The following is a 24718-nucleotide window of genomic DNA, read 5'->3' as shown; positions in this document are numbered from 1 at the left end:
GCCGCAGCCAGCTTTTCCTTCGGGAGAAAAAAACTTGTGCTCGTTTGCAGTGGGACAATGCCGACTTTTGAACCTCTAACCACTAACCAAACAAACCTTGCGCTCCGCTCCACAATCCAAACAGCCTTTATTGACAGGCGTATCGCAGCAACGCACCGCAGCTCGGGCAGCAGCCTGGCTGGGATCGATGTTGCAGGGCGGCCCTGGGCGCCAGAGGGCATCCTCCAAGGGCCAGCCCCTCGGATCCATTTGGTGCCTGCAAAGCCCTGTGGACCGGCATCGCCGGGGTGCAGATTGGAATCCTTTAGATGTCATCATTGGGGCACGGTGCATACCGAGCCCACGAGCAATGAGCACAGCCTGAGTGCTGCTCACAGCAAGAAAACTGCATATATCAGCCCACAATGTGTCTGGGGATGGGCGCGGAGCTCCCCCAAAGTTTTCTGCTCCAGGTGGTGAACACAGAGCTGGGACATCCAAGGAGACTTTGAAAAATGACCACTGGAACGAACTCCAAGCAAGGCAGGCAGCATGGGGAGAAACAATCAGTGCTGGGACAATGTGAGTGGTGCCAAGTGGGCATCTGGCAGCTCTCTGCAAGCACAGGATCCTCACCGCAGCATGGCTGGATGCAATTTTCAGAGGCTTCACTCTGCCCATCTCTGTATGGTGGCCCATAGCACTGGGTGCACAGATCTTACAAGAGTCTTACACTGAGCTGTTCGCTGCCACGCACTTAACACCACTTCACCTGCTCTGCTCCAACTCTTCATGAACGTTTTACATATTTGCAGTTATGACCAAAAATAAAAAGTAAAATATAAAATTAAAAAAAAATGTGCTTTAATTTTTTTTTTTTTTTTTCCCCAATAAAATTCATCGTCAGCCCGACAGCATCGCTCAGACCTTCGCACAGATCCCTGAGATTCACTGGGGAGTGCCACGCTCCCCTTACACCTAACAAACGCCAGGGTTAAAAAAAAAAAAAAAAGGAAAAAAAAAAAAAAAAGGAAAAATAACAACAAAAGAAAACCATAATAATATTAATAACACCAAAGCCGCGGCCGCGGTTCCCCGGACGAGACGCGCTCACTGTACATCTGTACACACGGCGCTGCAGTGCATTGGGGCCGTTCCCGCTGTGGCCGCGGGGCCCCTCCGGCCCCGGCCCGGCCCGGCCGTCCCTCCGCAGTCCGTGCAGTCCCTGCGCTCGGCCGGGGCCGCTGTCACTGGGGGGCGGCGGGGCCCAGCCCGGCGGGTGGCGGGGCGGCCGCGGGGCCCGGCAACGGAGGGGCGGCGGGGCTGAGCGGCTCCGCGGCGCCGGGCTGCGCTTGCTGCAGCTTCTTCTTGTTGATCTTCCTCTCCTTCGCCCGACGGTTCTGGAACCAGATTTTCACCTGCCGGGTGCGGGAGAGTGAAAAAAAAAGGCAGTCGGTCTCAATGCACGGGGCTCCGCGGAGGGCGCGCGAGGCCGATCCGCTCATCTCAATCCGCGCAACCCGACCAGCGCATCTCCGTCCCGCGTATTTCTGTCCCTCGTATCCCAACCCGCGCAACTCGATCCGCGCATCCCAACTCGCGCAGCCCGAGCCGCACACAGACCTGCCTCTCCGACAGCCCCAGGCTGGAGGCCAGCTCAGCTTTCCTCCGGATGGTGATGTAGCGGCTGTAGTGGAACTCCTTCTCCAGCTCCAGCCGCTGGTGGTCCGTGTACACCACGCGGTATTTGTCCTTCGTCCTGGTTTTGACTGCGGAGGACAAAGCCGTGTTGGGAAAGCAAAAGAGAAAGGGCCGAGTAGGGCGAACGGGACGGGGCCTCTTCCAGACCTCAGACCGCGAACGGCAGCCAGAGAGGAGCACCATCCCTCGGACCAGGGGCTGCCAAAGCTGCCAGAATGGTGCCGGAATGCAGCCCCTGCCCCGCTGTACCCCTGTTCGTTTTGCTAGGGACAACTTTGGTTTATACTTCTGGTGGCATTCCGGTTCGCTCTGCAGCGAGAATAAAGTCTTACAACTTTGGAAGAAGAAAAGGCAACAGGAAAGGGGGGAAAATAAGAAGAAAATAGTGATAATAAAGGGGAAAAAAAAAAGGGGTGGGGGGGAAATAATGGGGAAAAGTGAAGCCCCACACTGGGCAACGCGGATCGGACGGGAACTCCGTTTCAGAAGGGGTAGAAGGGAGCTGAGCGCGTCGCGTTGGGCCCGGCGGGCAGCTGTGGGGTTCCAAAATCGTACAGAAAACACGCACAAAAATAAAGGCCCGAGGGACGCGAGCGGACGGCGCGGCCCTGCCGTGCCCCCCTCTCTCGGAGCGCTCTGATTGAAGCGGTGCTTCGCAGCCCCTTCCCACGAAGAGGAGCCGCAGGCAGCCCCTATCCCCCCACCCTCCCCACCCCCCCAGGTGCTCGGGCCGAATCCGTGCAGGTGAAGTGCCGCAGAGCACAACAAAAGCACCCCGCGAGGAGACAAGGGCGATCAGAGAGAGCTCCCAGAGCCTCTGAATGGGGAACACAACCCCGAACAATGCGGGACAAGGAGATCTTATCAAAGAAAAACCCTTCTCAAAGCCCTAATGACAGCCACATTCTGTTTGAATTACCACTACTGAGCAAATGGCGGCGGCCGCTTTCATCCCCCGGCCCCGCGCATTACCATACGCGCTGCTCCAAAGGCGCAATTTGAATGCGGAGGGCCCGGCCGAGCAGCACCGACCCCGCGAGGGGAACGCCGCAGCCCGAGGGCAGCGCCGGGCACAGGGCCGGGGGAGGGGTGGGGAGGGCACACGGTCGGTTGTGGCTGCGGAAGTCACCGCTCCTTTTTTATTTTCATTATTATTATTTTTTTTTTCAGCCGTAAATACATCTGGAAATAGAAACGCGAAGGAAAAAAGAAAAAAAGAGACAATGGGAGAGGAAGGTGTATATCAAAGCGGGCAGCGAGCAGCTCTGCTCATATAAAAGGGAGAGGGCCCGGCCGGGCCGTGGGGGGATTAACATCACAACGGAGCGCGGCGCCGGCCCCGGGGCAGAGGGGTTGGGGGGAACGCCCTCGCACCTCCGGGTCCCACCGGGCGGCCCGTGGGGGCCGCAGCCTCTGCAACGCCCTGTTCCCCGGGCTGGAGCCCAGCGAGCCAGAAGCGAATGCGCAGCGACAGCGGCCGATGATTTATATGACTGTAATTGGTTATAAAAATCTTTTAAGTGGCTCTAAGTGGCCGAGCGGAACGGAGAGCGACGCCGTCCTCCGCATGCCGGATGAGCCCGACGGCGAATCGGTTGTCCACCCGACGGCGCGCCCCGCAGCTCGGCCGTCCCCGGGCCCCGCAGCTCCTCTCCTCGCTGGGGGGACGGCCCTGCCCTGCCCCGCTCCCGGCACGGGCCCACACTCGGCCCTTTCCCCGTAGCACCGGCGGAGACGCCGCCGAGGAGCAGCCCCGAGCGGGTCGGTTTCGGGCCGCCGCCCCCCGCCGCCCCCGTCCCGTACCCCCCGCTTACCTTGGCTGCCGAGCGGGGCCTGCGCCGGTTTTCTCACCCACTCGCACACGCCGCGGCGCTGCCCGCCGGGGGACAGGGGCTCGGGGACGGCGGAGGCGGCGGCGGCGGGGGCGGCGCCGAGTGGCTGCATCCCCCCGGCAGAGCAGTGCGGCGCGGGGCCGGCGTGATGGTGGGCGTGCGGGTGGTGGTGGTGGTGGTGGTGGTGGAAGTCGGCGGGGCTGTAGGCCATCGCCGCGGCCGGGGAGCCGCCGTTGAGGCCGTGCACGGCGGCGGCGGCGGCGGCGGCGGGCGGCGGGGCTCCCTGCCCGTAGGCCCCCCAGTCGTCACGGAGCGGAGCGGCGTAGGGCGCGGGCCAGGCCGGCCCGGGGGACTGCGCGCCGTCGAGGTTCACATGGTAGCCGCCGTAGTCCGCGTATTGCGCGGCGCCCACGAAGTTCTGCGCCGCCAGGTTGAGCCCCCCCGAGTGGCGAACGGGGCCGGGGTACATGGGCCCGTCCTTGTCCAGGAGGTAGCTCACGTACATGCTGGCGGGGCCCCGGCGGCCGCTCTCGGCATGCTGCTGGGGCCGTCGGAGAGCCGCTGCCGGGGCCGTCGGAGCGCCGCCGCCCGGGGCCGGGCTCCCGCGGCGGGGAGGGGGCAGGCGGAGGGGCCGCGGCCCCGCGCAGTTCGCCGCCGCCGAGCGCTCCCGGTCCGAAGGCGATGGCCGGCAGCGCTTACATGATTAACGATTGTTTACAAGGCTCTATTAGTAATGGCCCAGACACACCAAAGGCAGGTGACGTGGAGAGGCGCTGGGTATATAGCTACTACCCCTAAAAGACGATTTGCATTTAAAAAGATAAGGAGAGGGCAGCGACCTGATCACAGCTAAATATTCAAGCCTTTATTGTTTAAGAGCTTCCTCCTTCCATTGCAACCTGGTGCACTTTAACCTCCAATCACAGGTTCAAAGGATGAAATCGAGAGACTTGCAAAAGACAGAGAAGGAGATCTAAGGGCGAGGGTGGGAAGATGGGAACCGCGGATCGGGCAGCGCCTTCGTCGCCCCTTCGCCTTGTTGGCGTTGGGGGCGAGGAGGGAGGTTTTGATTAAAAATCCCAAAAGCCGTTTTGTCGTCGTCGTTGTTTTAAGCCGCAAACCTCACGGCCGCTTGTCTTTCTAGCGCGCTTCCCACCCGCTCCCACTCGATGAACGAGAGGTAAGAGGAGAAACCCCCGCCGAGGGCACGGCTCCTTTCTCTCCGAGGCCCGGCGCTGTACGCCCGTCCGGGCCTCGACGGCCTCGACGTGAGCCTTCACCGGCAGCACCCGCAGTCCTTGTCCCGGAGGGCCCGGGAATGAGTGCGGGCCACGGGACACGCGCGAGACCCACGTTGTTCCCGTTCCTCTCCAGCAGCCTCGGTCCACCCGGGGGCCGAGCCCTGCCCTCCCGGCACCCCCGGATTTTCCCACCCCGACGCCTCGGGAACCCGCCCCGGGGAGCATGCGGGCGGCAGCCGGCTCCCCCCGGCCGGGAGCCCCTTTGAAGAGTCGTCCCCCCCACCTCGGCTTCCCTCGCCGCTTTTATGCTTTAACTTTTCACCCTGAGCGGGGACAATGCCAGAAAACGTTTGCATATTTGCATCTTTTCCCATGGCACAGCGAGGAAACATTTCACCCGCCGAGAGAGGTGGATGCGGACGGCAACGTTTCCCCGTTTTCCCAGCGCAGCCCCGGCCCACTTCGACGGCTCTCCCGGGCGCTACGGTGCCGTCAGGGGGGAGCGGTCCTACCGGAGGTGGCCCACAGACCCCACACGGACGTCCGTGGCCTCCGTGTATCTCTCTTTCCTCGGGGTATGTGACCGTTTTGCAGCGTTCCTCTCGTTTCGACGGGGCGTTCCACATCTCCAAATCCTCAAGTCCCTCAAAACTACCTTCTTATCCCTCTTCCGACGGCAGCTCCTGTGCCGAGAGCGGGGCTGCCCCAGAGCTACGGGAATAACTCCGCGACGCCTCCCGAAATGTCCCCCGACGTTCCCTGTCCCTGCCCGCGGGGATCGGGGCTCTCGAGGAAGGACGGAACCTCGCTCCCGGCCCATTTCCATTGGGACACGTTCGCTTGCGCTTCGTTCAGTGCCAGCGCAGCAAATCCCATTGCCCACGCGATCTCATGGCCGCGGTTGCGACCCTACAATAACAACAGCACGCCGGGACGAGGGGTGCCGGGCGGCCGCCTCCTTCCTATGGGATTTCTCTATTCCCTCGTGCGGTGCTGCCCCGGAGAAGCAGTGCCGCGTCCCTCCGCCTTGTCACGGTCGGGCTGCGCCGACGGAGTTTGATGGTGCCATAAACGAGGAAGGGGCCATTAAAACGACACAACTCGGAACACAGAGCATCAAAACGCACCGAACTCCGCACAGACCCTCAGCCCGGCGGGACGCGGCGCTTTCCGGGCGGGTCGGATTGAAGGTGCCCCTCCAGATCCCGGGCTCTCTGCGGGATCTCCGCCCGACGCCTTCCCCTGACCCACTGCGTTCTGATCCAGGCAGGAGTTTTGTGTCCCCCTACAAACAGATTGAGGCCTCTTTGTTTCCCACGCGGTTTTCCCCTCTTCTCTCTCCTCGAGGTTCTGGGCAGGGTGTGTGGGGCACGGCCAAGGCGGCAGCTTTGGCTGGAGGGGGAGCGGGGAGGGGTTCTCCCTCTTCGTTTCTTTCATTGTAAAAGTATGATTATTATTTTGTTTATCTTTTTATTTCCCTAGATTCTGAGCGAGTAAAAGCGACTCTAAGGTGACAAGTGCCAAACCACGGCTGTTGGGAGCAAAATATCACCTGGGGATTTTGGGTTTTGTTTTCATTTTATTTTATATTTTACATTGATTTATTTTATTTTATTTTATTTTATTTTATTTTATTTTATTTTATTTTATTTTATTTTATTTTATTTTATTTTATTTTATTTTATTTTATTTTATTTTATTTTATGTTGACCCCGTGTTTCTCTGCAGGGCCGTTTGCTTCTCCCCTCTTTCTTTACATGCAGATTCCCTCTTTCCCCGCTTGGTTCCACCAGCGGCTCTGCCTCAGCCGCGCCCGTGGCTGCGGTCCCTTCGGGCTGCGGGGCTTCGCAGCGCCCGCTCCCTTCTACCAGCCCTGGCGCTACTTGGAGCAGAACATCACCAGTTCCGAGGGGATGCGCCTGAGCACTGTCAGACAGAAACGCCGCCGGCGGTGACCCCCGACGGCTCTCCCGCTGCCCTCTGAAACGGAGTCTCCGTCGGGGCGCTGCCCTGGAGCCGGATCCCGGGACAGCGCTGCACGGGGACCCCGTCCGAGCCGCCCGTAGGAGCCCCGGGAAAGGCCGAGCGCGGTCACCGCCGTCGAGGGGCAGCGGGCGCTTTCTTGTTGGGCTCTGACTGCATTCGGGTTTTCACGGAGCGATTTTTCTGTCTCTCGAGAGAAGATCAGGGTGAGGTGGGTGGGTCTTCCCATCTCCCCCACCGTAGCGGCACCGGGAGCTTTGTTTGCGAGGATGAAGAAAAAAAAAACCTTCTTGAAAGCCCTTTGGTGGCCGAGGAGAGGGAAGGAGGAACCGAGGGTTGGTGTGTCCGAGCTGTGGAATTTATGGCTCCCCCTAAGCACAGACATGATAAGGACTTAGAAAACATCTTGGATCTTTTCAAGCCGGCAGCCCCCGAGGCTTTGATGTAGATTACGTTGCAGAATAACCCAATACTTTTATCGTGGGGTTGATACCCGGCTTGTTTAAGCACATGCCTGCAGGAGCGGGCTGGATGCGGAACGCTGCTCCGAGCGGAGCCGCTGCTGGAAAGGAGTGGGGCCGGGGGAGGGGGCACGGAACAGCACGATTCAGCTCGGCACGGCTCTGCCCCTCGGACAGGTGCCGTCGGGCCTGAGCTTGGATGGCTGCTGTCATCCTCAGACAAGAAAACATTGCTCATAGAGTGGCCACCACTGCCCACATTCATGCTGAGCCCCGAGGAAGGTGCCCAATCGTGGCTGCAGTATGATCAGCACGTCTGCCAGCAGTGAGCCCTGTGGCTATCCCTGGTCCTCGGGCCAATGGCCCCTTCATCCTCATAACCGTGTGGTTTGAGATGTGCTCTTTGTGAGGCAGCCCAAGGTTGTGTCTCCCACCAAGTGCTGCCCATCTCTCCCCCCCAGGGCCCCATCTCCTCACCCCACAGCAGCCTGGTGCTGCAGGACTGTGCACTCAGCACAGGCATTGTGGGGACACTTCGTTGTTTGCAAGGTCAAAGGTTTCGGAGGCATTGACTGCACACCTCCTTGCAGGGCCCTGGGGCTCTGGGGGTGATGTTTTGTGCAGGTGGCAAAGGCTGCTCTGAGGGAGTGGATGGGGCTCCCGCACACATTGAACAGCTGCGGGGGGTTCCCCCAACCACTGCCTCAAAAGCCTTCCCCAGGGCCAGAGGTTCCCATGCCCCATCCCCATTGCCCGCTCTGAGAACTGGGGCTGTAAAGAAGGGAGGAGACAGCTCTTCTGCCAGGGACAAACTCATTCCCTCCAAAGCAAACAAAGCCCAGGCCTCTGGCTCCGAGGAGGAGCTGAGTCTGACTGCTCCCTACACCGCCCATTCACTCCCAGATCCTTCCCCGGGAGAAGAGTGGGGCCTCGCCCCAGGTTCCAGCTCACAGAGGTCCCAGGAGCAGGGCCTTACCATGGGCCACACCGCCCTCTCTGACCGCTCCCACCTGGCTGAGCCGTGGGGCAATGGGACACTTGGGGCACTGAGGATTGGTCCTGGTGGCACTCAGGGTTTGGTTCTCTTCCAGATCTCCCATCCCTCTCTTTCAAACACAGTGGTTTGGCTTCTGTTAGAGAACACATCCAGAACCAGGAGAAAGGTCTCCTAGGCAAGCTGAGCAGTGTGCTCAAGAGACCTTCATGAGGTTCAGCAAATCCAAGTGCAAGATCTTGCACCTGGCTCACAGCCACCCTCGCTATCAATACAAGGTGGGGAGCAAAAGGGAAGAGCACAGCCCTGCTGAAAAAGACCTCGAGGTAGTGGTAGAGGGCAGTTGGACATGAGCAGCAGTGTGCCCTCACAGCCCAGAAAGCCAACAATATCCTGAGCTGCATCCAAAGCAGCATGGCCAGCAGGATGAGAGAAGTGATCCCACACCTCTGCTCTGCACTGGTGAGACATCACCTGGAGTACTGCATCCAGATATGGAGTCCTCAGTACAGGAGAGACATGGAGCTGTTGGAGCGCATCCAGAGGAGGGCCACAAAAATGATCCAAGGGATGGAACACATCCCTGTGAGGACAGGCTGAGAGAGCTGGGGCTGTTCAGCCTGGAGAAGAGAAGGCTGTGGAGAGACCTGAGAGTGGCCTTGTGGTATATAAGGGGATTGTAAGAAAGAAGGGGATGGACTCTTTAGGGGAAATGGTTTTAAACTAAAAGAGGAGATATTTAGACTGGGAGGAAAACTCTCTAACTAGAATATAAGGAAAGAATTTTTTATAATAAAAGCAGTGAGGTACTGACACAGGTTGCCCAGAGAGGTGGTGGATGCCTCTACCCCTGGGGACACTCCCTCAAGGTCAGGCTGGACAGGGCTCCGAGCACCTGACGGAGCTGTAGATGTCCCTGTTCATCACAGGGAGTTGGACGAGGTGGCCATTAAAGGTCACTTGCAGCTCAAACGATTCTGTGATTCTGTATTTTGGTGAGCGCTGCTGGTGACACAGGGTGACCGATTTGGCGGAGAACTCATTGCGGGAGGAGCTGCCCTCTCGGCATCTCACCAACTCGCTGCGCCCGCAGCTCCCCGCACCCCGCGGTGCCGTCGCAGCGATCCCCGATCAGCGCAGGGCGGTCCCCGAGCTCCCCCTAGTGGCACCGCCGGTCGCCGGGGACGAGGGAAGAAACTCCGGGCCGCTTCCCAGCGTCGGCCTCCGCCTTTCTTTTTATAATAAAGGTAGTGAAGCGCCGGTACGGGTTGCCCAGAGAGGTGGTGGATGCCCCGTCCGTGGAGACTTTCAAGGCAAGGCTGGATCAGGACCAGGGAGACCTGATCAAGCTGTGGTGTCCCTGCTCTTTGCAGGGGAGTTGGGCTAGCTGGTCTTTAAATGTCCCTTCCAACTCTAAGGACACTATGATTCTATAAATACACACTTCATAAGTGCTATATTAAAACATGAATTATTTTCAGGCAGTGTTAGTAAAGAGCGGCTCGGTTTACACACGATAGCATGTTCTATCCAAACACTCATTAATCTGTAACACTGGAAACCTTATTTGCAGTTGAAACTTTGTAAGATATTAATGAGAACAAAATTATTAACCAGTATATTCTGACCTCAGTTCACTGAGATACAGACAAATGCATCCAAGTAGACATTCTGAAAGGCATGTTTACAAATCCCTAAACCCCACCATGACAATAGTGTGTATTTTTAGCTGTATTAAAAAAATACTGAGCCTCTGATTATTGTCCTGGGAATCTCAAAGCAAGTTAAAGAGATGTGCTCTCATCTTATGGCAGCCAAGTTTATGCAGTCAGGCTGACCACTGGGAGCTGGGTGTGGTTTCACACTCCTAACTTGGCTACAGTGGACAAATCCTATAAAATTATTCTTTTACTTGATATTAAAACACACCAAGCTTGAAGAGCAGGATTAGCTGTAGTTCAGTTCATGTGAGACTTCCAGTTGGAGGCAGTCATCCAGGTTTTCTAGACAAGGGAGTAGGAGGGTCACCTCCTGCCCTCCTCTGCCTCTTGTAGGTGCTTATTTAGGTGAAAGGAATCGCTTGCTGTGAGTGCCTGACTCCCACCAGAGCAAGTGCAGAGCTGGGTGGCTGGAGCCCACCTAAGTACCTAAAACTCAACGACATGAACTCACCTGAATTGGGCATCTATTGGGAAATCACAGCAATTGAGACAATCGGGACAGGACAGTCAAACACACTCAGCTTTATAGTTCCCTGTAAACTAAGGCTGGTATTCTAAAACTCAGGCTTCTAAAGTTGGCAATTTTAAGTGCCCTTATTTCCAGCATTCACTGACATCTGGGGATCAAGGTGTTCTGGACCCCACACCATTTCCCTTCAGATGCACAGGCTGAGCTTGTGCTCAGACAAAAAAATCCCACAGATTTTCTGTGTTTGTTTGAATTATGTTGAGAGCAGCCTCAGTTTCAATGCATGGATTAGATTCTGTTTATGTAAAACCAGCAAAGAGATTTCTGGTCACAGAGGGATGGCTAAAAGACAGCTGCACCTGTCTTGTTACAGACATGCTTGTTGAAGGCAAAGAAATGAATTGCTGTGTCTTCTCCTCAAAGTAACATGAACATGGACTGTCCCACCAAAAATGTGAATAGAGCAGGAGGTGATAACTATCTTCTTAGTGGTGAAGTAAAGCATTTATGCTACATGGAGCTCAGGAAAATACTGAGGTCAAACCCAGTTCATTTCTCAACTTGAGAGTCCTCATGTTGGAGCAGAGCTGGGGACAGAAGAGATTCCTCATCCTTACTTACACCCGGGTTAGTTTTGTTGTTGGATTTGGGTGGAGAAACAGTTTTCTTCATGTTCTGGTAGACCTAGAGATTGGAAAGAGGAAAGAAAGGATACTTCTGTTAGAATGTATTGTTCTCAGAGAACTGCTTTTCTCGTGCTGAAGCAGGCGCTGGTAGGGTGCAGACCTCCTCCTAGAAAAGATACCCCTGTGCACCATAGGAGAGCCATGCTCAGGTCTGTCACGTCTCACTGAATCATAGTATCATTACTGTTGGAAAAGACCTCTAAGATCATCTAGTCCAACCATCACCACCATGCCCACTAACTATGTCCTTCAGAGCCACATCTACATGTTTCTTGAACACCTCTAGGATTCCACTGCTTCCCTGAGCAGCCTGTTCCACTACAAAAAGAGAAACCAGATCATTGTAATCTATGGGTCCCCTCCAAAAATAAAGTTTTTCTTCTTTCTGTGTTTACTTACTGCTCCCTCTGCCTCCACCAGCTGACAGGCAAGAGAGGAAACCAGCTGGGAAAATGAGGGTCTTCTTCTGGAGTCCAGTGCCCAGCAGGACTGCATCACATAATAGCTGTGGGAGCAAGGAGGTGATAGAAAATATGTGAGCTGTTGGAGCCTGGTAAGGGACTTCACGGAAATGCAGATGTTGGATGGGAATACAGGGCACCAGGATGACTTTCCAGAGAGAGGGCAGATTTGAACACACTGCACCAGAGGAAAGCACAAAGAAAGGATGAGGAAAAAAGATAAACGAAGTACATGACTTTACTGGTGTCCTTAGCAAAATCTTCATCATAGGACTGAGGGCAGGATTTCACACTGGCTGGAATGTACTGGTGTGTTAACCTTATCTTCCAATTTCCACACAGAAAAGGGTAGGCAAAATGCATTCAGGACTATGGAGCCCACAAGAGCAGATTCAGCTTGAGTCTGACAAGAATTGTCTTTCTAACAGTTTCTGCTTCAGGACAAAACTTACATGGTCAAGATGCATTTTTCAGAGTTAGAGAAAGATTCCACCTTCTTCAACTTTTATGAACAAGATACAGTGTAAAATAAATATGAGGTCATATAAACAGTGACATAGCAAACGTAAATCACCACTCTGTGCATAATCCAGAAGAAGAAAAAACAACCAAAAAACCCACTTACACATGTTTTGTAGCATAATAAGGTCGGTCCATTTTAAATCCACTTTTAATTAATTTGTAGAAGTTCACATCAACTTGAATGCCAGGGTAGGGATTTACACCTGGGAAAATATGGTAGGAAAACTGCACTCAGGTCTATGGAGTCCACAAGAGCAGATACAGCTTGAGTCTAATGAACTGCCAAAGGCAAGCAGTGTTCTTTTGCCACGTTACAGAACGCACCCAAAGAGAATATTTCCCACAGCAGTATTCCATAAGACCAAACATCGCTCTTCATGGTGTACATCCCCTCAAATAAACTTTCAGGAGCCATCCATTTAACGGGTAAACGAACCTGTGCAGACGGGGAAAAGAAGGCAGGTCATGCCATGATACAGGCTCACTATGTGCACTGTTGAAGCTCTCACTGCTCAGGTAGAAACAAGTTAAAAGCTTGACCTCTCTCTGAATCACTGCCTTAATTTAGCTAATTATAAACTAAGAATCTGCATTTCTTAAGGGCAGATAAAGTGAGACTTCTGCACTGTTTATACAGTTATCTACAATGCTAAAGAGAATTTGAAAATGTAAGGCTTCCTTTTCTTGGTTCCTTATAATTCTTAAAATTATCATGAAAAACACAGAGCACTCATAAACTCACATTGCCCTGGACGATGTAGTTGGAGTCATTCATGACATCTCTGGCAAGGCCAAAGTCACATATTTTCATGACTTTCCCATGGGTCACCAGTATATTACGGGCAGCGAGGTCTCTGTGAATGCACTAAGAGGGACAGGATGGGTTAACACTCTGCAGTGTTTGGTATCAGAGGGAAAAAATTACCTGGTTCGTGGCTTCGCACAGGGCTCTGTGAATTGCTGCCCCTTTCCTCTGAAACTCTCTGAAAGCTGGGCAGTCCCTGGTTTCTCCTGGCTGAGGACAGTGCCAGGGTAGGCAGAAGCGTGTGGCGTAGCCACTGCTTCTTACTCAGGGCTGTGCTTACAAGTGCAAGCCAGTCTTTGCTACAGAGCTGGGGAAGGAGGTTTAATTCAAGTCTGCCACTGTGTGGCTCTCTTCCTCTGTCTGCATTTTAATAGGCTGACATGTTTTTGCTGTCTTTTCTATCTGAACATTATGCTACCCTTCACCATACCGATTTGGACTCAAGAAACTCCATTCCTTTGGCAATTTGATAAGAGAAGCATAAAAGGTCTTCAAAAGTGAGCACATTAAAATCCTCATCTTCATCCATCTGTCTGCTTGCACACTTAATTTCATCTGTAAAAAATAACCAGAACACATATTTTCCATACCCTCCCTTACTCCCTGATTAATTCTATTGGCTGTTATAGGATTTTCACCTCTCCTACCGAGAACAACATTAAGAAGAGCATTCATCTTTTGCATTCTTTGCTCAGAGAAAATATTTTCATACTCAAATACCATGTATAGTATGACCAGAAACATAACCCTGAGGTATTAATTGTTAAATCCTTCTCCAGCAAAATACATTTCTGACAGGAAGGAAGAGAGACACCAGAATGGGACCTCCTGTGTTGTTGAGTCTAGCCAAGCTAGATCAATAATATAATAAATACAATAATAACAGAATTGCTAGAGATAAGAGCAATTAATCTATTACCTTCCTCAGAGCAGAGTGCAATCCCATTTGGTCCAGAGGTCATATTTATGTTTTGGCTTGTCTGTGTGACTTTAAGTTCGTTCTCTCTGTACAGATCCATGTTCACATCATATTTCAGGTGAGCTCCCTTCCTGGTAAGAGTGACAGATTTTCCAAGGTTATACAATGGAAAAAATAATCTACTAAATGTAAACTGTTTTACAGGGAAATAGCATGATCCGTTATGACTAACAAAAACCTGACCATAGACATGGTTTTCTCAAAACTTACAACAGAAACAAGAGATTTCTGGTCCTTTGATAAGTGATAGGAACATTTTAAGAAGAATCAAATCTCAGTTCTTTTCAAGGCCTTGCTTCTTAAAGCGCGCAGACTCTCAAGAACTCAGTAATTACACCTGTTCACAGTACAGCTAAGAATGCAGCTAAAAAGAGCTTTGCAAAGTATTAAACTATTGCTGAATGTCTTACCTGGAATTTTGGTCCAAACAGATATTGTGATAGAAACTGAAGTTGTGCTGTTTAAAAATATCAGTCAGAGTCCAGTGAAATTTTTCTCTCTTGCTCCTTAAGTAGTTCAGAAGGTCACCATAGCAACAGTATTCAAAAATCAAGTAGATTGGTCCTGAAATATTTGAAAAGTAAACATCGTCTGCTATCTATAGCAGTGTCCCTGTTAAAGTCTTAAGGATGCCCCAGCTTCCTCCAGGATTGATTTGTATTAAATATCCCAATCATCTCCCCTACACAGGTAAATGAACTGTAGATACACTGGTGGAAATCCTTTTGGAAAGTGTATGCAACTGAATTTCCCCTGCGGTCCATCTCTCAAGGTGGACTGCAAATCCTGATGAAGGCATGAAGACCTTTTCCCCTGCCAATAGCTCTGGGCTGGGGGCACAAGCTATAAAGGTGCAACAGTTTTCAACAACAAAAGGTGACCCCTGCTAATTGTCTTGTTAGTAAGAATGAGAATCATGACTTATGACCTTTCACTTATATACAAAGGAAGGAAAATTTCCAATCCCCAAAGGCCCTTACAAGACTACAGGAGCAGAATGAACAGCCCAGGGATGCTTGGAGTGGCCTCGCTTCACCCCCAAAGTCTAACACTTACTCAGAAAGAATGACTAAGAATTTTTGGACATTCATGATCCAGACTGGTAAAATCCTGCTCTTTCTCCTGAAGTGATCAGTCTTCAGCCCCAGTCTATCCACTCCTACCCACTGCTGGATTGGCCACAGCTGAACTTCTTAGCAATATCCTCAGTGATATCACTAGCCACTCATTAATTAATTAGTGATAATATAGGTGATTAAATAAGTCTTGGATTTTTTAATACTGCTGCCAATTATCAAGTTTTAATATTTCTTTTCTGTTCAGGAGCCTTCATTAGTCTAATGGTTTTAATTGGTACCTTTCCACAAGAGCAAGTTACCTGACACAGTGCAGGCTCCTAGCAGGTTCACAATATTTTCATGGCTTCCAATGTGAATCATCATTTTCAGTTCAGACATCAGAGCATCTTTTTCTGAAGTGTCAGACTTTTCTGAGAGAATAATTACACAAGATTTGTAAACATCCAGCCAAGAATTATAAATGCAAATGGTTGTGATGCTTTGTCACAAATCTTCATTTTAAATGAATTGTATTCACAGTTAATTTGGGGACATCCTAAAAAAGTGTGGCATGGATGACCTACACAGGCCATAGTGTATTTCAACAATCCCTTCAGGTTTGCTTTTCAGCAAGTATTCAGTTCTTTGGGGGGTCAGTGAATTGGAGACATGAGCTGGAATAATCAAGATGGATTCCAATAAAGATATCAATCAAGCAGTGGATGGAGGAAGCAAAGCAGGTACAAGGATGTGAGCAATGGGCTGGGAGGCTGCACTGGCTGTGCAGGCCAACAGATGAATTCTGCTGGCTGGCAGGGATGCTCATTTCTGGACACTGCTTTTAGAGGAGGGGAGGATAGCCAGAGCAAAGCAGCAAGGAGAACCTGAAGTTTAAGATGCTTGTCCTATATGGAAGGATGGAAATAAGTGGTTTTGTGCCCTCAAGAATGGGTTATAGGAAGATTTGCTGGAGGCTCTGCAAACAAGCTTGCTCAGATACAGTATGCAAAGAATATGCAACAGCTCCATTCTTTCCCACATAATATAGATCTTCTCTGCTGCTTAGAACTAAATGCAACATGCTGCAGGAAGAAAGCTTTTCAGCAACACCTTCTGAATCTGAAACACGCTTTTAAAAGCATTATAAAAAGGTTTAGGAACCAAGAATTTGTGAGGCCTAACTGCTGAAAGTCTGTATTTAAAGAGATTCCTCACTGCTTCTGCTTTGGAGTCAATAGAATGTATCATTGCTTGCAAAAATCTCCCACAATTTACTGTACCTTTTAGCATTTTGACTGCAACCTGCACTGAGTCTCCTGCCTTGCTAATTCCATAAGCTGTAGCATTCACCACTTTCCCAAAAGCCCCAGAACCGAGAACCTGTCCTGCAAGACACAATAAACCAGCGTTATGAGTAGGTGGTACAGCATGGGCTGCCGCTCCAACACTATGGTTTGCCTTGAGGACTGCTCACCAAATTCCAGATTTTCCCTGGGAAATTCCCATTTGAGATCATATTCATATTCACGGAAGTCAATGTAGATGTACTCATTATCCAATGGTCCAATCACCTGAATCATTTGCAGCTGGCTTTCATATCTAAATTGCTTGGGAAGGAAAAAATGCAGAGAAAGTCTTAGAGAAGGAACAACCTGTTAGGAACAAAAGATGAAGGGATAGGTATTGATGCTTATTTTTACCTTTTTGTATTTATGACAAATGAGAACACACAAAAAAACGATCAACAGGAAGATAAATCCAGCAAAAACATAGAGTGCAGCATTGTCTGGCAGAGAAGAAACAGTTCCTGCAACTTTAAAAGAGAAAAGTTACTACCCACTGTACCAGAGATGGTGACTAGGGCACAAGCAGAGCTGGTAGCAGCTTAGCTACTTTTACTTTTGCAGCCATTTCACATCTGAGCTTCCTCTGTACTGGGAGTGCAACGGAGACACAAGCAGAGCAAGGAGCTGGGCAGGGAACACTCAGCTGTGGGTAGTTCTGACATTTGCTTTCATTTAAAGAAACGTGCTACATGAATCAGTGCATCTCAGGGTGCTGGTATCTTCCATGGGCTGGACTTCATGAACGTAAGCAAAAGTAGAACGTTCCTCTTCTCATCTTCCCTCCTCTCTCCTTGCACCTTCCCCCAAGCAATGTAGTCAGATACCAAAGCACCAGCATCAGTGGATGGACTGCACAAAACCTGCTTTGCACACTGTTCTGCTGCTCAGAAAGGATACCTCTTACCTAGCCAAGCTCATACAAAAAAGGCACTGTTTGGTGAGAAAGTGCTACATGAGGTCTGCCTTCATATTCTGGTACTTCCTAAGAGCATAAGGATTAGGCTTACTTTCTATTGCCACTTCAACATAAATGCTCAAATTCTATCAGTGGTCACAGCTGTCAGCTGTGATCAAAAGCAGCAAACAGCTTGGTTGTTCATGACAAGGGAAAGCTTTGTACTGAGAGTACCTGAGCGCCTCAAAGCATTTCTCAAGTGCCAGAGCATGCTTCGTGGAACTGAAATATTTTGCCCTATGTTTGAGGGATGTATGTGGAGTAACAAATATCAAGTGGATGGGCAAATAATCATGTTGATTTTCTTGGTCAACAAGGAAGCAATCTCACATAGGCCTTAAAAGAAGAGAGATGGCACAGCAAATCCCAAACCAGGGATCTGTTCCTCATGTGCCTCCTCCAGGACAGGAGCAAGAGCCAGCACCTGCCACCAGCTACCAGCATGGCTTCAGCTCTTCCCAAAGCTGATGCCTCCAGTTTCCAGGTGGAGATTACAAAGAAGAAATTAAAAAAGCAGATTCCAGCATTGTCATGATTCCATCCTGCACTTCTGATTCCGCTCATTTTAATGAAGGGGTTCTATGCTTTGGGATTAGAGAAGAGACATATGTCTCCCTTTCACCCACCGCTCCCCACACCACGTACACACAGTGCTTGTGTTTTCCCCTTAGGGCCAGCCATTTAGCCAGATAAAAAATATTGCAGGTTCTACCATGGCAGCTTTAATGAAGTTGGGAAAATCTGCGCTAAAACACTGAGTTCTGGTACCTGACATGTTAATGAAGCTCTTCCTGCAGTTGGAGCCGACCAAATTGCTTGCACAGCATTCAACAGAGAACGTTGTTGCTGTCTCCTTTACATCTAAAATACTGCTTGAAATCCATGACCCCAGAGATCTCCTTTCTGGCAAGAAGTTCTGGATCCCTTCCTTGATTTCTTCAGTACAGCTGGAAAACAAAGCAGTCCAGTTCTGATTTTTGGTTTGCACTCACTTTTCCCAGAGAAGATGGGATGTTTCAAAACAAGTCTTACATCTGCATTGGAAGGCAGGAAGATAAGGACAGATGAACTGTTTTGTTCTGTCACTGCTAGAGAGAGGTTTCAGAGTAGTTTCCAGTGCCACGTATTTGTGACAGATGTGGCAGGGTAGGCAGGGGATTAAATGGGCTCTCTACTCCCACACTGGGTTCACAGTCTCCTTCCATTCCTACTGCTTGCACCTTTGCCTTGCCACTTGAGCTGCTACTAAAACAGCCAATATAGCATGAACTCAGAGCAAAAGACTCCTTCCATTGAAGAGATGCAATTTCAGCCACAAGTTTCTCTCACTCAAGGCCTAAAATGAAGAACATCCATCCTACACGAATGGCTTATTTAAGATGTGATATGTAGAAATACAGAACCTTATACCTGAGTGAAAGGACAGTTTCCACTGTTTACTTTTCTATCATTCACCAACTTACTGCTTAACTTCCTGTTCACATAAAAAAAAATCACAGGTGAGTTAATAAATAAAGCTCTGCATATAGGATTATTTTCTACTTGTGGAAGTTCTCAAGAAAAGAAAAAACTGCAGCATTTTCTTTTTCCAGAAAGCTGTTTTGAGGAGAATTTGAAACTCTCTAGCTGTTTTCTTTCTTCTTCAGTTTCTACACAAACCGATTGATGCTTGGAAGCCTTTGCAGAGATACAGATGAGAAAGTTGTCTACGTAATTCTTTCATATCTAGTTGAAATGCTTGGAGTTTTATATATAATCTTCCAAAAGATGATTTGACCTTGTGCTCTTCTACAACGGCGGGATTATTAGTTTTTGGCACACCCGAAATAAAAGCTACAGAATTCATAAAACAGCTCAATGTTGTCTCAGCTTCTCATGAAATTTTAGGGCCTAACTCATTGCCCTGAATAAATAGAGGAAATGGAAACACTCTCACTGACTTTACTGGAAACACTCTCACTGACTTTAGTGGATACAGGTCATTGCAACAGCTGTATTAACCAAAGCTTAACCAATTAATCAAACCCATAATAACTAGCACATTCCCTGAATGCCTCTCAGCTTTGATTGTAGATATGTGTCTGAGGAGGTGGGAGGATATATTTCAGTATGAAGAGCCTGGGATACACATCCTTACAGATTTTATTCAGTGCCAAAAAAAATACTGAAAATTCTCCCTAGTTTTGGTGATAGTAATTCCCTTGGAGTGGGCCACAATATTTCATTTTCTGCATTTAATTAAGGATCACTCAGATATGCTCCTTGCAACAAATTGAAAAGAGAAGACTATTTATTTACTTGGATGAGTTCAGGTCAGGACAGTTCCTCCAAACCCAGGATGAGGCTGGATAGCTGTCAGCGATGCAGGAGATCTGCTTGAACAATAACTGCATTGTTACTTCAGGTTTTCCTGCAACCAGATGACACAAGACAACTTCTGTCAATGCTCTGGTAACCAAAACCTTTGTGTTTATGTGATAACACTACATCTGCCAAGGCCCCAGTCTGCTTCTGTGGTTGCAAAATAATCTACCTGGATGGGAGCTTGCTGCAGCCCTCAGCTCTCCCCCTTCCTCTAGCCCCTGTGCCTTGACCTAAGCTGTGGGCAAGGGCAGTAGCCACTTCTCTACATGCTCACAGACAGTTCAAAACAGCAGCAGAGCCAAAACTGGAAATCTTAACTTCTGCTTTTCTGACTGAGAGCAAGCATTCAGCCCCAGGATTGTCCTGACAGCCCACTTCTGGTTGTCTGGCTCACATAAAATGTGCATGGAGGTGGCTGCTCTGCAGCTTTCCAGCATGGAGCAATGGTTGAAGCTACGACCATGGTTCACAGTGGAGACAACCAAGCACACCAACCAAGACTGTGCACGCCTTTCAGCTGCAGGCAGGCATGTCTGAGGTAGTGCAGCCATCATGGAGCCTCTACAAGACAAGTGGCTGCCAGACTGACTCCTCTAACTCACAAATGTGTTCAGTAAACAACAGAAAACAAGACATAAACTGACCACAAAGAGCTACCACCTAATGGGTGTGATTCCTTTCACTATATATCTCTCCAGTAGTCACATATGTTCTGTCTCTGTAGGGTTAAAATACAGCCACTGTATTTCAAAGGGCTCTTAGGCTTTGTGGTTTTCTTTAGAAATGTTATTTTTTTTTTTTAGCATATGACTAATTTCTCTTATTTTGTCCCCTCTGTTGACAACAAACTAAGGGGAGGAGAAAAAAAGAAAATAACTTCCTCCTCTGATTTGATAAGTGGACTCTTTCTTGGTATTTACCATTTCATTTCCACAGCTTTATTGCTAAAAATGGAAGAAATGGAAAAACACAAAGTAAAACCATGATTCTCTTCACACGACGCTGCACTAATGAAATCCAGGCACTGAGTATGGAGAATGATGCTGAGTGCTTATGTGTCACGTTGCTTGTGTTGGTCAGAGAAAGGACATGTCTCCCCTATGAGCTTGGATGACCCCAGGAGGGTGCTCATGGCTAAGAAGGCATGTAATGGAGAATTTGTCCATCCCTGATATGGAGATATGTAACAGCACACAGTATGAACTTTTGGACTAAGGCTGGGACAAAGCTATCCCCATGCTGGATGTTCTTCCACCAGCCCTGCATAACAACTGAACCATGACCTTTCCTGCTGGTAGTCACCTCTTGCTATGTTGATAGTAGGGACATTCCCAGTGGCTTACTTCTACCCATTAAATTAGGGCACGGGTTATCTTGCAGTCTGCCATGAAGTAAAGGAGGTAAAAAACTCTCCCAGATTGAACCTAGCTATCCAGATCCTTCTTTAAGGCCTTTCTACTCCCAGGCAGATTGACAGATCCTGCCAACCTGGTGTCATCTGTGAATGTATTGGGGGTGTGTTCAATGCCCTCATCCAGGTCATCAATAAAGAGATTGAACAGAACAGGCCCCAGTACCGACCCCTTGAGAACACCACTCATGACTGGTCACCAGTTGGATTTAACTCCATTCACCACCACTCTTTGGGCCTGGCCCTCCAGCCAGTAGTTTATCTAGCAAAGAGTGTACCTGTCCAAGCTGCGGGCTGCCAGCTCTCCAGAAGAATACTGTGTGAGTCAGTGTCAACAGTCTTTCCCTCATTCACCAGGCAGGTCACTAGATCATAGAATTCAATCTCTAATCAGAGATCACTCTGAGATTTAAGCCACCTAAGCTCAAAATGGATGTAGATAATGAACATTTAATTGTCTCTCTTCTATTGTATGATACAGCAGAAGTGTAAAGCAACATCTACCCTCCATTTACATCAGTGATAAAACCTAATTGAGAGATCAAGGTTCTTCCTCCCAGGTTTGGCCACATCTTTACAGGGATTCTTTTCTCACTTACTTCTCACATACAAAGTGAATTTTTTTGTCATGACCGTATCATCATTTTCAGCATAAAATACATATATCCCAGAACGGTGCTGATGATTGCAGAATTTCGATGAAATGCTATGGATCAAAGAAAAGAACAAAAGACTGTCTTGAAAAAAGATTCTAGATGCAGTCAATATTCATATACATGTTTGAAACAATTCAATACCTTCTAATGATGAATCCAGGCTAAATTATTAACATTAATCCAGAAAGGATGTAAATGTCTTGGAGGATTTCCTTCTCCCTGCAGTACTAATTTCCCTTGCAATTTTTTCATATTTCTTTGAGTGCATCTGGGCTGTAGGGTTGTGATTTTGTGAGTAATCCATTGGAAGACAAGGTGTATAACACATCCTCGTGCAAAAGATTCAAGTTCTCTATTCTCTGAAGGATTTCTATGTGAGTTTCTAGCTGATACGATAAGAACTATTACGAAATAGCAGTGAGATAGTTAGGATCATGCAAGATAAATCTTTTCAGATCAGAAGGTCTAATGGAAACTCAAAAATGAGTTCATCATCTGAAGGTTAGTTTCAATGAGAGAAAATATTGAGATATTTCTGCAAGAGGCAGCCTTCTGCTAACCACTATGGCCTGTGGTTCCAGTGGCTGGTAAGAAACTAAGACACAAACCTGAAGGAAGATGCTTGTGACAGTGGAAACAGCGAAGGAGAGCTCTAAGAAGTCCCTGAGCAGAAACTATTATCAGAGGACTACAGTGAAATAAAGATTGAGCATGACTGACCTACTGAGTGAGGAAGAGGTGGGGAGAGGGAACTATATCACCTTAGAGTGTTGGCATCCTATTTTTGTTCTTTTGGTTAGGTTATTTTTGTCAGAATGATTGACAGATTTAAATGGCAGCTTTTGCAGTTCATCAACTTCTGGACAGTGCCCTCAGACATAGGGTTTGGATTTGGGGTGGTGTTGTGTGGAACCAGGGGTTGGTCTCAGTGATCCCTGTGGGTTTCTTCCAGCTCAGGATATTCTATGATGCTATGACTTTATTTTCCTGGGGAATTGGAAGTAGACATTAAAAAACCATACCGGCAATAGAAAAAGTAAGAGAAAGCAAGATCTTGCTCATTAAGCATGATACCAAGCAAGAACTAAGACATCAAGTATCACCACACAATTCTAATGCAAGAAAACTTGCACAGAAACCACTGAGAATTTTGCCTTCTGATGAATGCAACATATCCATATTGAGTTACTGGCTTTTTGAATGTCTTAATCTGAAATGGCCTCAAAGATGTCTCTGAAACTCAAGAGATTTTTCTGAGGTCATATCCCTTTTGAGATGCCTCAAAGGGAAGGCAAACCACAAACCATTTGCTTCTTTTGAAATCCTAGGTCTGAAGGATTAAATCCTAATGAAATAATGAGAAAATCATTAGAAAAGAATGTCTTAGATATTTGAGAATCTGTAGGGACGTGAGATAAATAATAAAAATCTAACAGAAGTCATTATGTATATGAAAACTCATTTGCTGTTAGGAGGGAAGTGAAAATCATCAGTGTGATAGAACACAGAGGCAACAAAAGCAGATAGAAAATGGGAATTTTGAAACAATCAGTGAAAATATAAGGGCACTGACAGAGAGATTAATCACTGAGACTTGAAATCAAAAGCTAAAGAAGGGGTCAGAGTTAATTAATAAAATTCAACACGGTCTGTATTCAAGAAGAACAGCTTGATAAGGAAATGACAGAAATCAGAAAAGGGAAAAACAGGAAATGAAAAAGGATATGAAAGGAATAAAGTAGAAGTGTTAAAAGATGGAATTACACAGAAGTCAACTAAAATGAGCGAAGTTAGACTCAGAGTATGTTAAGGTATGTATTGATATTTTTCGTGCTGTTTTGAGAAATCTTCTGCTTTAAAATGATGTCCACACCTACAGTGCTACAACTTGCAGGCAGGATTCCCTCACCTTGTTCCCCTTGCTGCTTCTAGAGACACGAAGGTGAACAAAACCCCCAACTCTCCCTGGGCAAGCTCCAGTGGTGTGGGGCCACAGGTGGGAGCAGTCCCCCAACCCCACTGGGCCACAGAAGTTGTCTGAGGTGATGCATGCAAGGAGGCCACCAGCAGTTGCACTCTTCTGATTAATGGATTACCTAAGCTATGTCATATCTCTCCAAGTTGTTATTGTTGGCTCATGCTATAGCACCTTCCTATCTGGATTGAATTACACTAGCTGCCAAGAGTTTAAGAAAAAATGACTCCTACTCTTAACAAGTCCATGAGAGCCACTAAGCAAGTAAATTTGGTATTATCGGGCAAGGATGAGCAAATTCTCATGGCTGCCCCATGAGACTTCACTTCCAAAATCAGTCTTGACCACAAAGAACAGATTTGCCTAGCCCACATCAGGCATACAGATTAGTCACTGACATTATCGAAGTTTGATGACAGCCTCACTTTATCAGCAGGGACAGAGTTCCTGTGGTCACTGCCAGGAGATGACAGTTTACTGATCTCCACTGAACTGTCTCTGAAACATGCGGAGGTCTGACTCCAATACCCTTCTGATGCAACAAATAGACAAGTCTGTTGTGAAGATGACTTGAGAAGCTAGTGGATATGATCAGATGTATCAAAAATACTTTGGAAATGAAGCAAAAAAAGTGAAATCAAGGCTGTCACACTGTTTTAAGGGTATGTTAGGAATATGTAAAAAAATTAGTGTGGGTAGATAAACATCTGCCTGCATCTTGCTTTTTTTAAAGCTAAAACTTCACAAGAGCAGCGTGGCTTTATTTTCACTAAGGTGAATAAGAGCTGCTACCTTGAAAGTATGGGACTACTCTGAAAGAAACTCTGAAGGAAATTAGATAATCTTATCAAGAGATTAGAAAGCCTGGGGAATTGAGAAAACATTAGCCTTAAACAGGACTTGTGCCAGAACTTCGTTTTAGGAAATAACAGAAAAGGTAGATAAATAACAGGTTTATTCACAACATGTTTTGCAACAATGGAAGAATACCATGACCTAGGTAATTAGCAGAACGGTATGTTTCTGGAGCACAGCAAGAGTTGCACAGATCTAAAGACAGCTTGGGAAACTACAGGGCCCTGGATTTGATTTGAGCAATAGCAAAGATACGGGGAACAT

The 24718-nt window shown here is 48.5% G+C and overlaps 3 protein-coding genes across 10 annotated transcripts in view; 1 reads left to right on the top strand and 2 right to left on the bottom strand.

The window, feature by feature from the left end:
* Positions 1-1201: 1201 nt before the first annotated feature.
* On the bottom strand, positions 1202-4238 carry CDX2 (caudal type homeobox 2). Its single transcript, XM_085216114.1, has 3 exons — positions 3495-4238; positions 1603-1748; positions 1202-1397 (listed from the first exon to the last, which is right to left on the bottom strand). The coding sequence occupies exons 1-3, from the start codon at positions 4015-4017 to the stop codon at positions 1227-1229; spliced, it is 840 nt and encodes a 279-aa protein (XP_085072240.1). The 5' UTR covers positions 4018-4238; the 3' UTR covers positions 1202-1226.
* A 144-nt stretch (positions 4239-4382) lies between these two features.
* On the top strand, positions 4383-9085 carry LOC146545792 (uncharacterized). 3 transcript variants are annotated; one of them, XM_085216113.1, is made up of 3 exons: positions 4383-4692; positions 5135-5328; positions 5434-9085. In XM_085216113.1, exons 1-3 carry the CDS (start codon positions 4682-4684, stop codon positions 5811-5813), a joined length of 585 nt encoding a protein of 194 aa, XP_085072239.1. In that variant the 5' UTR covers positions 4383-4681; the 3' UTR covers positions 5814-9085. The 3 variants fall into 3 exon arrangements, with proteins under 3 accessions (XP_085072239.1, XP_085072236.1, XP_085072238.1); XM_085216110.1 differs by having other exon boundaries at positions 5135-9085; XM_085216112.1 differs by having other exon boundaries at positions 4383-5328.
* A 561-nt stretch (positions 9086-9646) lies between these two features.
* FLT3 (fms related receptor tyrosine kinase 3) overlaps positions 9647-24718 on the bottom strand; it is a 41270-nt gene continuing 26198 nt past the window's right edge. For 3 of the 6 annotated variants that reach the window (XM_085216092.1, XM_085216091.1, XM_085216090.1), the window contains exons 10-24: positions 21568-21674; positions 19492-19603; positions 17962-18140; positions 16593-16705; positions 16367-16499; positions 16173-16277; positions 15213-15323; positions 14245-14398; positions 13775-13905; positions 13286-13410; positions 12793-12915; positions 12375-12486; positions 12154-12253; positions 11467-11572; positions 9647-11065 (exon numbers count right to left, since the gene is read on the bottom strand). In XM_085216092.1, the coding sequence (XP_085072218.1) occupies positions 10931-11065; positions 11467-11572; positions 12154-12253; positions 12375-12486; positions 12793-12915; positions 13286-13410; positions 13775-13905; positions 14245-14398; positions 15213-15323; positions 16173-16277; positions 16367-16499; positions 16593-16705; positions 17962-18140; positions 19492-19603; positions 21568-21674 (1846 nt within the window). In that variant the 3' untranslated portion in view covers positions 9647-10930. The remainder of the gene's footprint in view (positions 11066-11466; positions 11573-12153; positions 12254-12374; positions 12487-12792; positions 12916-13285; positions 13411-13774; positions 13906-14244; positions 14399-15212; positions 15324-16172; positions 16278-16366; positions 16500-16592; positions 16706-17961; positions 18141-19491; positions 19604-21567; positions 21675-24718) is intronic. The other 3 variants (XM_085216094.1, XM_085216093.1, XM_085216095.1) reach the window with 3 other exon arrangements.

This window comes from Meleagris gallopavo, chromosome 1 (genome assembly GCF_905368555.1).
Source record: "Meleagris gallopavo chromosome 1, MGAL_WU_HG_1.1, whole genome shotgun sequence".
Taxonomy (NCBI): Eukaryota; Metazoa; Chordata; class Aves; order Galliformes; family Phasianidae; genus Meleagris; species Meleagris gallopavo.
This window is presented reverse-complemented; position numbering and strand designations above follow the sequence as displayed.

What these genes read in the sequence shown, in the direction of transcription:
- LOC146545792 (XM_085216110.1), top strand. Translation starts at nt 5,167, where the DNA reads ATGCGGACGGCAACGTTTCCCCGTTTTCCCAGCGCAGCCCCGGCCCAC.
- CDX2 (XM_085216114.1), bottom strand. Translation starts at nt 4,017, where the DNA reads ATGTACGTGAGCTACCTCCTGGACAAGGACGGGCCCATGTACCCCGGC. An exon ending in GGCCCCGCTCGGCAGCCAAG is followed by an intron (nt 1,749 to 3,494) that starts GTAAGCGGGGGG and finishes TGTCCTCCGCAG; the next exon opens with TCAAAACCAGGACGAAGGAC. An exon ending in TGGGGCTGTCGGAGAGGCAG is followed by an intron (nt 1,398 to 1,602) that starts GTCTGTGTGCGG and finishes CGCACCCGGCAG; the next exon opens with GTGAAAATCTGGTTCCAGAA.